This window comes from Sorex araneus, chromosome 3, assembly GCF_027595985.1.
Source record: "Sorex araneus isolate mSorAra2 chromosome 3, mSorAra2.pri, whole genome shotgun sequence".
Taxonomy (NCBI): domain Eukaryota; kingdom Metazoa; phylum Chordata; class Mammalia; order Eulipotyphla; family Soricidae; genus Sorex; species Sorex araneus.
The window spans coordinates 75907568-75925030 of record NC_073304.1 but is presented as its reverse complement, the minus strand read 5'-3'; the positions used below and the strand labels follow the sequence as shown (position 1 = coordinate 75925030).

The 17463-nt window shown below is 45.2% G+C and overlaps 2 protein-coding genes across 3 annotated transcripts in view; both read right to left on the bottom strand.

Moving 5' to 3' along the window:
• Positions 1-6037, bottom strand: part of CHD8 (chromodomain helicase DNA binding protein 8) — a 75258-nt gene extending 69221 nt beyond the window's left edge. For both annotated transcript variants that reach the window (XM_055130755.1, XM_004609498.3), the window contains exon 1: positions 5945-6037. The gene's annotated coding sequence lies outside the window, so the exon portion shown is untranslated. The remainder of the gene's footprint in view (positions 1-5944) is intronic.
• A 3259-nt stretch (positions 6038-9296) lies between these two features.
• Positions 9297-17463, bottom strand: part of RAB2B (RAB2B, member RAS oncogene family) — a 20762-nt gene continuing 12595 nt past the window's right edge. The window contains exons 6-8 of the mRNA XM_004609496.2: positions 12791-12902; positions 11959-12027; positions 9297-11156 (exon numbers count right to left, since the gene is read on the bottom strand). Coding sequence (XP_004609553.1) covers positions 11049-11156; positions 11959-12027; positions 12791-12902 — 289 coding nt within the window. The 3' untranslated portion in view covers positions 9297-11048. The remainder of the gene's footprint in view (positions 11157-11958; positions 12028-12790; positions 12903-17463) is intronic.

Here is a 17463-nt window from a genome sequence, read left to right as displayed (position 1 = left end):
CCCATATAGGTCAGTTTTGTAAATGAATGAATGAATATTGTTGTATTTTGTTGTTGTTTAAATTATTTTCATTTGGGGCCACACTGAGCAGTGCTCAGTGCTTACCCCTAGCTCAGTACTCAGGGACCACTCCTAGTAGGGGTCGGGAAACCATATGGGGTGTGTCGGAGATTGAATCCAGTTAGGCTGGGTGCAAAGCAAGCACCTTACCCACTGTACTATCATTTTGGTCCTCAAAGTTTCTTATGATTTATTATCACTGAATATTTAATTTGTAAAAGGATTTTTGTTTTGGGCCACACCTGACAGTGCTTAGGGTTTACTCCTAGTTCTGCATCCAGGGGTCACACCTGATGAACTCAGGGGACTACATAGGACCAAATCCGGGTCAGCTGTACTACTGTCTACCCACATGCAAACCTATTTTTATACCTACATACCCAGGGTCACATAAAAATTTATCAGGCAAATGGTTCGGGAATGGAAAAAGCTTAAGTCTGACTTAAATAACCAAAAAATTAGATAATGACAGAAAGTCATGTATAAAAGAGCAGACTTATAAAACAGCCTCTAGAAGCGCTGGAGTGTAGCCAGTAGGCTGCTTGCCTTACTCCCAGCTGACCCGGGTTCGATCCCCGCCATCCCATACAGTCCACCGAGCACTGCCAGCAATAATTCCTGAGTGCAGAGACAGCACTTACCCCTGAGCATCACCAAGTGTGGCCGAAAAACAAAATGAAATGGCCTCTAAAGAAATCTCAAAGTCTAGTGGGGGTATACCCGGGATATTGGTGGTGGGAAATGTGCACTGGTGGAGGGATGGGTGTTTGATCATTGTGAGATTGTAACCCAAACATGAAAGCTTGTAACTATCTCACGGTGATTCAATAAATTTTTTTAAATTTTAATATAATTAATTAATTAATTAATTTTTAAAAAAAGAAATCTCAAAGACTAAAGTACTTTGAGAGTACAGCAGGTGCTTACCTTGCACATACCCAACCCACGTTCAATCCATGGCACCCCATATAGTCCCCTGAGCCCCACAGGGTGAGACCCAAAAACCAAAAAAAAACAAACAAAACAAATGTGTAGTTTGAATTTAAAATATTCAGTACTAAAAAAGATGACCCTATTTTGCAATAAAAATACAATAAAAGTCCTAAAAGCAATATAAAATAGCACATACTTTGTACTTGGGAGGCATGGGTTCCATCTCTGATACCAAATGGTCCCCCAAGAACTAACAGGAAAGACCCTAAGCAGAGTCAGGAGTAGCCCTTGCATACAGCCAGGTGTGGCCCCAAGACAGAAAACAGGGAAAAGAGCTAAACTGCAACTGCATATACACAACAATTCATACATGTCAAAACTGAGATATTAAGGGGAGAAAGAAGTTTTTTTTTTTTCTTAATCTAAAACTTAGAATATAGTAAATGGCTAAAGAAATGTTTATATAATAGAGGTAAAGTTCACACAAAAGCTACAGAAATACAAATGTCCTTGGGTACTAAGTACCAAGCAAGAACATCTTGAAACTTAAGGGTCTCTTTACACACCTTAAAAAGACTCAGCAAGGAAAGGGTGCTTTGCATGCAGAAGACCTCCCTGGGGTCTAGCCCCTGTATGGTCTCCCAAACACCAACAGGAGTGACCCCAGAGCAATGTCAGTGTGTCCCCCCAAAAAATCAAAAGGCAGTGAGAGAGAAGCAAAAAGGCTCAATGTCAGTGAAGACAAAAGAAAAAGAGTCAAAGAAATAGTACAGCAGGCAAGGTGCTTGTCTTGCACACAGCCAACCAGGATTCCATCCCTGGCACAAACAGGGTCCCTGAGTACCACTAGGAGCGATTCCTGAGCAGAGTCAGGAGTTAAGCCCTGAACACTGTGGGGTGTGGACCAAAGTCTCCCCTCCCCCCCCAATTTTTTTTAAAAAGAGTGTGAACAAAATTGCAATAGGTTGGGAGGGGAAAAAAAAACAACTTTGTGAATAAAAGAATAAAAAAGAAGAGATACAAAAAGTTACAGTGGGGTAGGAGAGATAGTTCAAAGGCCAGAGCACATGCAGGGGTGCCCAGTTGGATTCCTGGCACTGCTGGGTGCAAAACTCAAGAACTGAGCCAGGAGGTCCAAACACACACACACACACACACACACCAAGCCAGGAGGTCCACACACCACACACCCACATACCCACACCCACCCACACACACACCCCTAAAAGAAGAGATACAAAAAGTTACAGTGGGGTAGGAGAGATAGTTCAAAGGCCAGAGCACATGCAGGGGTCCCCTGTTAGATTCCTGGCACTGCTGGGTGCAAAACCCAAGAACTGAGCCAGGAGGTACACACACACACACACACACACACACCTACACCCCTCCCCCAGAGATGTGGCTCCATGGTACAGCGTTGCATGTGTGAACACCCATAACAAAGATAAAGCAAGCTATGAAGTAGTATCCAAAAATCAAATGCTAAAGGTAAAAACGTAAACACGAGGTTGGCTACCATAGTGCAAAGGTTGGTCATGAAAAGACATGTAGATCTAGAATGCAGGTCCAAAAGGACAGTGACTCTTGGGGGGGTTCAGGAGAGTGGAGCCAGAGAGAGATGTTTTCTTCTTATTCCCCAGGCACTGAAGTCAACACAAGCTCAGAACACAGCTTAATCTTAGCAGGGCTATGGGCACACCTTATTTTCAAAGTACTTAGTATTCATTTGAATGCTGTAAAAATGTTACAATCCTTCCACCAATGACTGTATCAGATCTCATTCTTTCCATAAGCACAGTTCTTGGCTCAAATTAATTGTGACAATTCTGCTTTGAAAATACCACAGTGGGAGAACAGGAGGTAAAGTGCATTAACCTTGCATGCGGTTCATCCTGGTTTGATCCCCAGCACCACAAATGTTCTCCCAAGTACTGCCAGGAGGAGGTATAAGCACTGCTCAGTGTGCCCCATCTTTCCAGAAAAAGGGGGGAAAAGGTATTTCTAAAGAAGATGTATACAAAGGCTTCTTTTCTTGGGGGGTTGATTTCTAAAACTCCCAAGCACTATTCAGGAAACCTGGGAGCCCTCCCAGAAATACATGAGGTTCAAGTTCTGCTGGTGATACTGGGGATACTTAGGGCCACAGCTGGCGATGCCCACCAGAAACCATTACTGTTTTGGGGATGGGTGGGGTCACAATTTGCGTTGCTCAGAGATCACACCTGGCAGTGCCAGGAATGAAACCCAGTCTGTTGCCTGCAAAGTGGCCCATAGTATCTCTCTGGTCCCAAGGAATCACTTTATTGATTGACTGATTGTTTTTTTAGGTCACATCCAGTGATGCTCAGAAGTTATTCCTGACTCTGCATTCAGGAATCACTCCTGGCGGTGCTTGGGGGACTATATGGGATGCCGGGACTGAACCCAGGTCAGTAGCATGCAAGGCAAACACCTTCCCTGCTGAATTATCTCTCCGGCCCCCCAAGGAATTACTTTTTTAAAATTTTTATTAGTGAGGTACAGTTACAAACTTATAAACTTTCATGTTTGGATTTAGTTTAAATCCCTCCACAAGTGAGAGACATGATCTGTCTCAGTGCTGGAGAAAATTAAGCCCTTGCCTTAAATTTATCAGACTGGGGTTGATCCTCAGCATGACATATGGTCCCCTGAGAACCTCCAGAAATGAACCCTGAGCACAAAGTCTGAAGTAAGCCTTGAGCACTACTAAATGTGGCTAAAAAAAAAAAAAAGCATATGGCCCCCAAGCACCACCAGGAGAGATCCCCTAAGCTCAGAGCCAAGAGTATGCCCTAAGTACTGGAGGATATGGCCCCCAAACAAACAAACAAATAAACAAAACAAAAAAGAATGATTCCCTTACCATCACACCTTACCTATCAGAAATCTAGCCTTTTAAATTAAAAGTCCAATTTCCTGTTATCACCCAAACTCTGCAATGGTGGTTACCATTATGCCACGATTCTTCATACACCATCACCCAGTAGTGTGGCAGAGAGGCCTGCCCAAGAAACACAAGGACTGTGTACACCACCTCAGCAGACACACTTTCCATCCATATCCAAGATGATTTAGTTGACTTGGGGAAATGAAAAAAACCCAAAGACCAGATGCATGGTCCAGAGATAATACAGGGGGTTAGGCACTCACACAGCATATGACCAACCACAGCTGGTCCCTAGCACCATGGATATGATCTCCCAAGCACCACTGGGAGTGATCCCTGAGCACAAATAGGTGTGACCTGAAAAACCAAAAATAACATAAAAAAAAAGAAAAACTCACCAAAGGATCAAATGCACAGGAAAGATCATAAGTGGAGGTTGAGTGTATTAAAGACATCTACATAATCATTGTGTGATTGTAACCCAAACATGAAAGCTTTTAACTATTTCATGGTGATTCAATAAAATTTAAAAAAAAAAAGACATCTACATAAGCCCACCAAATCCCTTATCCATATCGTTACTTTTATTTTCATGGTAAACCTTCTCCCACCTTGAAAACACACTGCCCTGCCACTCTTGCAACCCAGGTCAGGTGAAACAGAAAATGGTTTTTCTGCTCATAACTCTCTGAAAGGGTGAATTTGTCCCCCGCCCCAACCTCAAAATGAGACATTTCCTCATCCTGGCCTAATAAGGTGCCCCCCAACTGATTGCGAAACTTATCTAGTGGCCAATCCAAAAGAAATTTCTAATGTGCAGGCATTACCTAATGGGCGGAAGAGATTTCTCCAAACTCACCCTCCAGGAGTTCAAGTGCCCCACAGCGAGAAGGACTAGGTCGGTGAGTCCCCCGCGGTGCTGACAGGCTCAGAGGCACATCAGAGCAAAAATCTCTGGGCGCCAGTGGGATGGGGGGCCGCCGCGGTCACCGGTTGGCGCTGGGGGCTTTCCGCTGGGTAGTACACGCTGCTAGGTACCCAGGTGTAAGGCTTTGATTTCTGGCTCACCGGGTTGGGTCATTAAGGAGTCGGTCTAGAGAAATGCCAGCACACCTCCGCACTGCCACCCTCCACCTCTTCCTAGGGCCCTCGGGTCGCTTCGTGCCTGCCTCAGAGCTGGGCGCCGCTGCCTCTGCACAGCTGCTGCAGTGGCAGGGCTAGTTCCTGCGACACTCGAGACAGGTAAATAAAGAAATTGCATTTGCTGAGAGGCAGGGGGAGGGGTCTTCTGCCAGGGAAGAGTTTACATAATGCAACAGCAAAGACAGGGAGCTCTGCAGACCAGTCAATGGAGACGCAAGGTTGTCCAACCATCTCGAAATACTCTCCGACGGCCTGTTCTTCCTCCCCCGACTCAGTGATCGCAGCTAACCAGCTGCGTACGCTCAACACCCCGTTTCCCCATCCTCCTTTATTATTACAATTAAAAGGGAAAAAAGCGCACCACGACCACCACCACCACCACTGCGCGCCCCTCCTCCCCCACCACACACACACCCCCACTTCTGAGGCCCAAAGTATGGAAAAAACAAACAGAGCCGGGGAGTTTTCCTTCGCTGGAAGGGGCAAGGAGCACGAGGAGCTGCCTCCGATCTACATACGGCACGAAAGGGAGTGCAATGACAAGTCCTACAAACGCCACCGCGGCCCCGGCTGTGCCCTAGGCGGCTCGGCGGGGCTCGGGCCCCGCGGCCCCCGCAGCCACCCTCTCCCCCGGCCTCTCACAAAGGAGAGTGGTTTAGTCCAGAGCATCCCCCAGCACCTGATTCCCACCCGCGCCCCTACCACACACACACACACACACACACACACACACACACACACACACAAAACACACACACAACAACAACAACAACAACTGGGGGCCGGGAAAGGGCGGGGGAGAAAGGAGGAGGATGAGTTATTAAAACCAAGGCTAAGAGCCTTAGCCGGTGCAAAGGCGCTCGAAGGCCCTGTGTGCAGCGGGCGTGGCGGGAAGCGTACCTGAATAAGTCCTGGGGCTTCCTTTCCAGCCAGCGTTTCCACTCACCCTTTCGGAGAACAAGGCGCCTTCCGGCGCAGCATGGCCAGCCCTCGCGTCACCCTAGCTTGCTAGTAGTCCATTCTCCCCCCAGGCCCCGCCCACCTCCGCCCGCATCCCCCAATGGTAGGGCCGAGTTCCGGGCTCTTCCAGCAGGGTAGTGTGAGCGCCATCCAGGAAGTCTCTGGAGGGTGGGAGGTCCTAGAAGGCTGAGAAAGGGTCCGTAGGCAGCCACAGATATGCCTGAGTGAAAATAAAATCTGGCGGCAGTTCGCCCCTGACGGCTCGCTTCCCCGACGCGCAGGCCGCTCGGCTGGGTTTTTAACCCCCGCCGTTAGGGGCGCTCTACACTCCGCATTTACTTACCTGTTTCTGGGAAGCCATCTTGGGTCGGGCTGGCGCCTGGGGGCGGGGGGGGCACTGGAGGAGGCTGGGTGCTTGAGGAGGCTGGACCCCGCGAGGCAGGCTGTCGGACTCAAGCCCCGTCTCGACTGGCTCTCCTTTATTCAGTCAGACTGTGCCTCAGTCCGGCGGTGAAAGTGTGAAAGCCTGGGACCCTGCCGAATGTGACTACACAGACACCAGCACCCCCGCCGCGTGGGTGTGATCTAACCCAATCATAGAGGGGGAAAAATGTATTTCTGGGATGAGAATGGATGCGCCCAGTGCCCAAGGGGATGCTTATCCTTTTCCCTCGGGACGGGAGATGACCAGTTAGGGGATGCAGCTATTCCAGATGTTTCTGAGGTCCCCGACTGCGCGTGCGAGTTTTCCAGAGCGCTGAAGAGAATCGAGTCAACAGGGAATGCTTGGGTTTAGGGAAAATTTTCAGTATTTTTAAAAAGACCGAAATTCGAACAGTCAAAACCTAGTTGTTTAGACCCATAGAGCAAAATGATAGCAGTCAAGAGAAGCAAAGGACGGCCTTCTTATTCTTGTAAAACTTGTCAAAGAAACTAGGTATAAAAATGTAAAAGAAAGCGGAATGGGTACAACTGGTCTAATCACGTTACCTGAAATATTTAGGTTAGACTTTTAAAAATATACAACTTCCTGTGGTCCTGGCCTTCAGTAATCTAATCCAATTAATATTCATCTCTTTAAGAGTGACTGTTATTCTTCACATTGGGATAGGAAATTCACTTTCTCTGGTGATTCTTCCTGACCGTTTCACGCAGAACATTCAGTATGAATCACAGAGCTCATAAATTTTGCAGACTTCTGTTTTCTTTAAAACTGGTGAAATACCCAAATACCAAAGATTATCGGTGGGGCTTGCTCTTCAAGCATTCGCCGGTGAACAGGCATCTCACTTGCAATTTGCTTACTTCCATTCTGGAGAAACCTGTGGTTTTGTTGTTGTTGTTTGGGTGTTTTTTTTTTAATTTATTTTATTTTTGGGTCATACCCAGCGTTGCTCAGGGGTTATTCCTGCCTCTGCATTCAGGAATTACTTGTGGCGGTGCTTGGGAGAACATATAGGATGCTGGGGATTGAACTCAGGTCTTCCGCGTGCAAGGCAAAAAACGCCCTACCCGCTGTGCTATCACTCTGGCCCCGAAACCTGTGTTTTCTCTTGAACATGTACTTCTCCCTTTCCCTCCTTTCATATCTTTCTAAATGTTTTAATAAGAACTGTCTTTGCAAAATCAGTGGTTTATATAATAGAATTAGATGTGAGATTTAGGTGTAAAAGGATATGCTCCAGGCTGGGAATATGGTTCAATAAGTGGCAGAGCACATACCTTGCTTGTGTGAGCCCCTGGGTTTGATTCCTGGAACCCCATAATCTCTCCTAATTCTGCCAGTAGCAGCCCATAAGCACCAACCTGGGAGTAGCTCCTAAGTACTACTCTGAATGACACAAAAACAAAATGCTCCAAAACACACGGGCACTGTTGGGAGCAGCGTCCTGTGCAATGTAAAAAGAATAAGCCCTGACCAAACAGCAGGTGCAGCTGTGGAGGGAGGAAGGAAAGGAGAAAGAGAGAAAGGGGCAGAATGAAGGGGAAGGAAGAGGGGAAAGGAAAGGAGAAGGAAGGAAAGGAAGGAGGGAGGGAGGGAGGGAGGGAGGGAAAGAGGGAGAGAAGGAGGGAAAAGCAAGGTAAGATGGGGAATGAAGAAACTCCTTAAAGATAACTCAAAGGGCTAAAGCACACACTTTAGTCCAGAACCTCATGGTCCACTGAGCACTGTGGGTCCCCAAGCGCTGCTGGGTATGTTTCCCGATCCTGCCCACAAATAAAACCTCTTGGACAGGGGCCGGAGCGATAGCACAGTGGGTAGGGCGTTTGCCTTGCACGCGGCCGACCCGGGTTCAATCCCCGGCACCCCATATGGTCCCCCAGGCACGGCCAGGAGTAATTCCTGAGTGCAAAGCCAGGAGTAACCCCTGAGCATCGCTGGGTATGACCCAAAAAGCAAAAAAAAAAAAAAACTCTTGGACAGAGATCATAAAGTTTTTTTTTTTTTTTTTTTTTTTTGCTTTTTGGGTCACACCCAGCGATGCTCAGGGGTTACTCCTGGCTTTGCACTCAGGAATTACTCCTGGCGGTGCTTGGGGGACCATATGGGATGCCGGGGATCGAACCCGGGTCGGCCGCGTGCAAGGCAAACGCCCTACCCGCTGTGCTATCGCTCCGGCCCCAGAGATCATAAAGTTTTATTTAATTTTATCATGGGGTAAGGGAGTAAGTAAGCCCCAAACTAATTTAATTGGTCTCAAATCTATTTTGGAATGAGGTAAGATTTTAAAAACAGGATTAATCAAAGCAATACCTCTATGGTTTTCCATTTCCTATGGTACAGTTTCAGCGATTACTATTTTAGGGTGGCTGAATCCTATATAAAATGATTATATCTCAGGACAAAGAGTGCAGCATATAAGGTACTTGCCTTGCATGCAGCTGACCCGGGTTCAATACCCAGCACATCATGTGGTATTTCAAGCTTTGCCAAGAATGATTCCTGAGCACAAAGCCAGTAGTAAATCTCAAGCATTGCCAAGTCACAGTCCAAAACCAAAATATAGGGACTGAAACGATAGTACATTGGGTAGGGCATTTGCCTGGCACACAGCCAAACCAGATTCAATCCCCAGCATATGGTTCCCTGAGTGTGCCAGCAGTGATCCTGAGTGCAGAGCCAGGTGTAAGCCCCGAGCAATGTCAGGAGTGGCCCCCAAACAAACAAAAATAAATAAATTTAAGAAAGAATAAAATGATTTTATCTCAAGGAGTCTTCTTTTGATATCTTTGATATATTTCCCTAAGAGAAATGTTTGGGATATAACCAGAAATGACACATGAAATATGAGTAGCTTGGATATATGAATATATTTAATAATAAAACAATTTATCAACAACAACAAAAATAATCAGAAAAATTCTTGAGACCTCAGTGCTGTAGAAGAAAATGGGGGTATCAAGGCAATATAACAAAGCAACTGACCCAGAAGGCTGCATGATGAGTGAAGCAAAGGCAAATCTGGTGAGGCCAGTATTAGATGCTCTTGAAAAGGTGAATGGCTGGAGAAATACCCATGTAGGGGACTGATGAGAAACAGGTAGCCTTATTGTATGTTGTATGGAACAGAGGCAGAGCCAAAGGGAAGAGAGCAGAGAAGGGAAAGTTAGTACAGAATCCTGGATAAACAGATGGGGGACAATGAGATAAAGTTACAGAGAGATGACTCTTCAGCTTTTTGTTTCCTCTGAAGTCTAAAATAAGCATATTCCAAGTCTTTACATATGGAAGTCAAACTCAGTGATCCCATGTGAGTAGCACTAGGCACTGTGAAGGAATGGTGGAGAAAGAGGTTTACAAAAGTAACAGGAAAATATGGTTGCTTCTCTCAACAAGCTCACGACCTATATGGAGACAGATACCACACAAAAATTAACTATAAAACATATTTACAAAATAGCACAATACAAATAAATATACATAGGAAAGAATAACATTTGAAAGCTAAAGCTTACTATTAAGGTTCGCTATTGTGTCAATAATTGTCTAGAAGTCCCAAGGTCAAAGAAGGCTTTCTGAAAGATTTACTGGACTTTTGAGTATAATGTTAGCAGAGCATGTGCAGAGGCGAAGTGGGAGTAAACATGCCATGTCCAGCAAGTGGATCAGCTTGATTAGAACAGAAAGTCTAAATAGATCTAGTTAAGATATGAGTGTGTTGAAACAGCAGGGGTGTGTCTGGTGAAAGACACCTCAATTGGACCTTACACCACAAGGAGCAGGGAGAGGTGGTTTCTTTAAGGAACAATATAGTGCGTGACCATAGTACTAGGAGCAACTCCAGGGCTCTCCAAACTTCTGTAGTGACTCTAACAGAAAAACTAGCAGTGTATGGTAGAAAAGTATGAAGCCTCCTTGAACAGTTCCAGTAGAAGGTACTGCTGCAAGAATTCTGATAATGTGGCAAATGAACCCCAAAGGCAAGAGAGTAAAACACTCCATGAAGCTCCTATCTACCATCCAGAGGCCAGCCAGATCCCAGTCATCTCAAGCGCTCAGGAGAATGTCCTACAAACTTGGTATTAATTCTTGGTGGGGAACAGATTGTGATTTTTTTTTTTTTTTGGTTCTTAGGCCATACCCGGCAGTGCTCAGGGCTCCCTCCTGGCTTTGCACTCAGGAAATCATTCCTGGTGATGTTCAGTAAAATATATAGGGTGCCGGGGATCAACCCCAGGCTGACGGTGTGCAAGGTGCCCTACCCACTGTACTGTCACTCCACCTCCCGAGATTGTAAATTCTTATAAAACAATGTGTTTACTTTTGAACTACCATAACAATCAAGTTTGAGCATAACATTGTAGGAATTAAACTAGGAAGATAAGTGCCCTAACCTGCAGGGAATGCTCACAACCCTGAAGAAAGAACAGGGGCCCCAATTCTCCCCTGATCTTTTTTTTTTCTTTTCTTTTTTTTAAGTAGAAAGGCAAAACAGCATGCCTTGAAAAGAGGCTTTTTTCAACCTAAGCAAGTTAGACCTCTTTCTTTAAGCTTATTGATCTGAAGCGGTTCTGGGTTGGAAATAGAGTTCAGTCCAGATGTTCAGCAACAGCCAGAGCCAGAGCCTGCGTCACCAGAGTTCCTCTGGGGGGTGCTGGGTCCCACTGGAGTTGAAATAGACTGTTGGGGGCCGATCTTGATGCCATTTGCCTGTAAGAGAAAAAGAATAAAGAGTTCCCACCTCAGCGCTAAGGAAAATGGGAGAGAGGAAGTGATAAAAAGGACAAAACCATTCATTAACATTTTTTAGTAGGTGAGTCTGACAAGTGATATTGTGTCTGAGTTATAATTCATGTCAGCAAAAATGAAATTAAAAAAAAATTCATGTCAGCAAAGATAAGATGACAAGTTGGAGTAGCAGTATCTTAAAGATCATAAAAATAAAACAACAATAGAATCACACCTCCCCACGGTCCGGAATAGTAAAAATGGAGTAGAAAGAAAACCTCCCAAATTATATAAGCCTTTTAGATCACTGACTAATCACTTCCTTAAGCATTTAATAAAATACAGAAAAGAGCCAGAGAGATAGTGCAAAGAACTTGAGCATATGCCTGTATGCAAGAGCCCTGGGGAGCTGATCCCTGATACCACTCCTCTGGGCACCTCCAGGAGTGACCCAACAGTCTCCCAAGGCGGGGGAAAAACAGTTGTCTGGAGAGACAGTACAGGGGTTAAGTCATTTGCCTTGCCTGCATTTGATGTTAGGCCAGAATGCTTATATTCTAGAGAACTTCTGGTCCAATTTAAGACAAGGCAAAGGAGTCAGATAGTACGGGGAATAAGCCATGAGTGGCTGACCCAAGTTCCATACCAGCACCATATGTTGCCCTGAGCAGGGCGGGAATAGACCCCAAGCAATGCAGTGTGAACCAAAAACACCCTCAAATTTAAAAAACAAAAAACAAAAAACAAGCAAAGGTAATTGAAAAGTCCAACTACTCCTTCTCACCTCATTGCTGACATCAAACAAACCCTGCTGGATCTTCCTGTATATTTCTTTGGCTGTGTTAATGAAGGCCTAAAGGAAAAAGAAATTGTATCATCAGGCTCAAGTTTAGGTAAAGAATGGGAGGAAAAGAACACATATATTATTTCTCTTAGGATTTTGAAGTGAATTAGGAACTATAAAAAAAGGAAGTGAAAATACAATGTCCCAAAGTCTCTATAAAAGCTACTGAGAGAGGCTGGAGAGATAGTACAGGAGTTAAGGCATTTGCCTGGCATGTGGCTGACCCCAGTTTAAATACCTGCACCACCTTAGCACCACAGGGTCACACTCCTGAGTCAAGAATAGGCCTTGACGGTATAGCTCCCAGTATCCCAATAGCTCAATAGTAGAGCATAAACTTCACATGCTTGTGGACATGGGTTTGATCCGCAACACACATACACAAAAATATTATGGTACTGATGGGCCCAAGGTGTATCTAGGATTTCCTGCAACTAAAACAACAAAAAAAACAAAAGCACCCCAATCTCTTCTCCATTGGTTACTTAAGAAACTGCCAACAACAGACTTAGAAATGTTTACAGCAGAATGCTTTAGATCCTCCAACTAAAGTGATTTATAAGTAACAGTGATGCTACTTATCAATTAATGTCACCCAAAGCACGAGCAAAATCTTATAAATTAGAATAAAACAATCCCCTTAAAGGGAGTTATGTAATCACTATGTCAAGACATTATTTCTTTACCCATGTTTTATAGAAGAGTTTTGAATAAAAAAGGTCAGAGATATGGTATAATTTTTGAAGCTTTTCCCACTGTTTTCAAATAGTACCTCTTCAACATTGCAAGCTGTTTTGGCTGAGGTTTCCATGAATATAAGCCCATGCTCCCGAGCAAAGGCCTCTCCTTCTTCTTTCTTCACATCTCTGCGAGACTCTAAATCACTGCAAGAAGTTGGGAAGAGAACTAAAATAAGCTCCATGTGAATGAAGAAACTCCTGTTCCAAAGGAATCATACATCTGTTTCACCTGTCACTTAATCCATCAAGAATGTGGATACTACACGGTACTTTCTCATACCAGATTATTGAGGTCTGCAGCCTCTTGGAAAAGACTTCAAATTCCTGACAGCTGCTGCATGGTTAGGGATTATGATTTACTCTAGTACAGATAGAAAGGTTTAAAAAAAAAATTAGGCAGGCCCCTTAAGGCTTATGCCTGGGGCTGGAGTGATAGCACAGCGGGTAGGGGTTTGCCTTACACAATGCCCACCCGGGTTCGATTCCCAGCATCCCTTATGGTCCCCCGATCACCACCAGGAGTAATTCCTGAGTGCATGAGCCAGGAATAACCGCTGTGCATCGCTGGTTGTGTTCCAGGAAAAAAAAAAAGGCTTATACCCAAGGGAAAGAAAGAGTCGGGGTGGAAGGAGGGAGAGGGGAGGAGAGGGAGAGAGGGAGAAAGGGAGAGAGGGAGAGGGAGAGGAAGAGGGAGAGAGAGAGAGAGAGAGGTGTTTGCCATAGAGGCAGGCTAGGAACAGGGTGGAAGTAGGGAAAGTGGGGACAAAGAGAAAGAGAAGAGAAGGGATGGGCATAGGAACACTGTATGACTGAAACCCAACCAAGAACAACTTTGCAACTATGTATCCCACAGTGTCTCAATTAAAAGAAAAAGAAAATAGGGGCCAGAGAAATAGTACAGCCAGTAGGGTGCTTGCCTTGCAAGCAGCCAACCCTGGTTCAATTCCAGGTATCCCATATGGTCCCCAAACACTGTCAGGTATAATTCCTAAGAGCCAGGAGTAATCCTTGAGCATTGCCAAGTGTGGTCCCCAAACAAAACAAATAAACAAAAGAAAACAGCAGTCACAGCACCCCATCCCATAGAGTCTTCTGCTTTTCTTTTTGATGGGGGGAGGGTTGTGAAACACCATGACTTACAATTGTTCATCATACAGTGTTTCAGGCATTTAGTGTTCCAACACCAGCAATGTGACCTTCCCTCCAACAATGTCCCCATTTTCACTTAGGCACATTATGGTGCCCGAGTTTAAACCCAGGTCCCTGAATGCAAAGCAGGCACTCAGTCCATTGAGTTATCTCTTCACACTACTCACCCACCCCATTTTTTTGTGGGTGTGTCACATCCCCCTTAGTGCTCAGAGGCTTCTCCAGACAAAAAAGAAAGTGTCAACACTCTATTTGTTCCTTTAGCCCAGATACACCTTGAAGATCCATTTCCAGTTGTATTTGGAGGGAGCTGGGGTCACATCCTGAGACACTCTGGGGCTATTTCTGGATCTGTGTTCAGGAGTGGAGTGACCCCTGGTGCTGCTCAGGGGGGCTTATGCAGTGCTGAGGATTCAAACCAGGTAATCGGGAAGGAAGCAATACAAATGCCTTAAACCCTGTATTATCTCTCTGACCTGATCCATTTTCGTTTGTTCACTTGCCCATCCTTACTCAAGTAAGGATGTCTGAAAAAGGGACATCAAACACATCAAAATGAAACTTGAGGGGCTGGAGTGATAGCACAGTGGGTAGGGTATTTGCCTTGCACACGGCCGACCTGGGTTCAAATCCCAGCATCCCATATGGTCCCCTGAGCACCGCCAGGGGGGATTCCTGAGTGCATGAGCCAGGAGTGACCCCTGTGCATTGCTGGGTGTGACCCAAAAAAGCAAAAAAACAAACAAACAAACAAAATGAAACTTGAGGGTCAGAGAGAAAGCTTAACGGGCTGAGCGTATGCCTTGTATCCAGGAGACCCAGGTTTGCTCCTGCACACCACTTGGTCTCCTGAGCACCACCAAGCAAACTGGAGCACGGAGCCAGGAGTAGCTCCCAAGCAAAAGATGATATGGTCCAAAGCCCACCCTCCACTCCCCCCCCCGCCGCCAAAAAAAGAAAACACCAACCCATATATCCTACTTACCCTAAAGCAAGGCACTCACAAAATAACCCACACCAGATCCCCCTCTTCTCTTTCTACACTCCTAGCCCAGAGTTTCCCCAAAGCAGACAGTAAAACCCATGGGTCTCTGGAACAATTTGGGAAGGCAGTAATAAGAGCCTCAGATACAACTCGGGGGTACTTTCTGCAAAGAAAGTAGACTTTCAGAGGAGCACTGAGTGACTTTTTTTTTTTTGAAAAGGGGACAGGTCACAGAGATTTGGGCATTTCTGCTCTAAGTCACGATTTCCACTACCAGGACTACTGCAACTGAGTACTCACCTTCAACTCTTGCTCCTCTCCAGGGTGCTCTTCTAAGTTCTTAGCAAACTGTTTTTCCGCTTAACACTCTTAAACCAGACAGATGGTTCATAGGACTGGAGGTCATGCTTGGCATGCAGGAACCCCAGGTTGATCCCTACAATAGCACAGCTTCCCAGTACTGCTGGGAGTGACCTCCACGGACCTCGCCCCAGGGGGAATGCATAAATACTGCAGGTGTGTCCCCCAAACAACAATAATAATCTCTTATGCAAGGGAAATGCCTACAAGGCAGATGTATAGGTCTTGCAGTTAGGAATCCTGAGTTCAATCCCATGGGCTGGACAACATAGATGGTCCCCTTGCCAAAACAAAAACTAAACAAAACAAATAGCCTCTGAAATGCTTTCTACTGCGTTTAGAAGATAGTCAACATGGCATTCTCAGGCCTGAAAATGCTCTGAGATCTGGTCTATTTTTTCAACCTCAATTTGCACCATTATCTTCTGATCAGTCCAACCACAGTATTTCATAAACTTGCCTAGCTTCTTCCCAATTCCCTTTTCATGCAATTTGCTCCCCCAATCTAATACCTGTGTTTTATGCACATCAAGCTTTAACATTCTCCAGATTCTATTTTATTTCTCCATAGGTAGTATGGGGGAGAGAGAGAGAGTACAGCAGGTAGGGTGCATGCTTCCATGCAGCCAACCAGGGCTCGATCCTTGTCACACTATATGGTCCTCTGAGCACTGACAGACAGGAGGTCCTCCGAGCACCTGAGTGCAGAGCCAGAAGTATCCCCTGAGCATAAGTGTGGCAAAACAGACAAACAAACAAAGTAGGTAGTCTCAGGAATAGGGAGATGGCCCAAAGGGCTGAAGTGCATGTCAGGCCCACAGGAATGAATGTCAGATACCTGGTACCACATGATGTTCTAAGTTCTTGAGGGAGTAGCCTCCAGCACCAACAGCTGTAGCCCACCCAAGAAACAACAGGGGTGCCTTCCATATTATCCTCCTTTTCTCCACAGAATTTAGTGTGAAGAATAAATGCTATTAATGCTTCTAATGTTTCTAATAGAAGATATCAGGTAGAATTATTTTACATTTACTTTGTTATCTGGGGTAACACTTGGCAGTGCTCACGGGTCATACCTGGTGATGTTAGTGGATTTTTTAGTACTGGGGATGGAACCCAACCTTCTGCATGTAAAGCATGAGCTCACTCCACTGAGCTGTCTCTCTGGTCCTCATTTTATATTTAATATCTATGTTCCCATTAAACTGTAACTTCTATTGCTTATTGGTATGGGGGGAGGATTAGTTTTGATTGCTTTTGGGTCACACCCAGAGATCCTGAGGCTCTGTTTTCAGGAAATATCCCTGGTGGTGCTTAGGAAACTATATGGGATGCCGGGGATCTAACCTGGGTCAGTCAAATACAAGGCAAATACCCTACCCGCTGTACTATTGCTCCGGTTCCAATCGTGACTTCTACAGGAACAGAGGCATGACATGTTTGTCAGCATATACACTCAGGATCTGACACAGTGTCTAGTACATAGTAGATTTGCAATAATTTGCTGAAATAATAAATGAGTGACATAGTCTGTGGCCACAGTTTTCAACAGGTGCATAGTAGCACTATATTATATACACAAAAGGGTGCCATAACATGTTTAAAAACATGTTAGAAATTTTATTTGTTTTTGATTGAGGACCACTTCCAGCAGTGCTCAGGGTTTATTCCTAGCTCTGTGCTCAGGAATCACTTTGTTTTTTTTTTTGGTTTTTTGTTTTTTTTGTTGGGGGGGCATACCCAGCTGTGCCCAGGGGCTTACTCACAGGTCAGTGCTCAGGAATCACTCCTAGTGATGCTCATGGGACCATCTGGGATGCCAGGGCTTGAACCCAGGTTGGCCACATGCAAGGCAAGCGCTACCCACTATACTATCTCTCCAGCCTCAGGAATCACTTTGGCAATGCTCAGGGCACTATACACAATGCCATGATCAAACTAGAACTTGATGCATATAAGGCAGACTATACTATCTCTCCAGCCCCAATAATTAAAAAGCCTCTGGGAAACAGCAATATTCAACACAGGACACTAATGATTTGCAAACTAAAGACCAAAATTAAATCTACTAGATCCATTTTATTTGTATATGTACATGAAGCTGAGTTTTAGGCAATTTCTGTGATAAAAAGCATACTGTGTAAAAATCAATTTGGAGTGGGAAATGAAAGTCACAGTTCCAATCCTGATTTTCCCAGGTTTGAGAAGCAT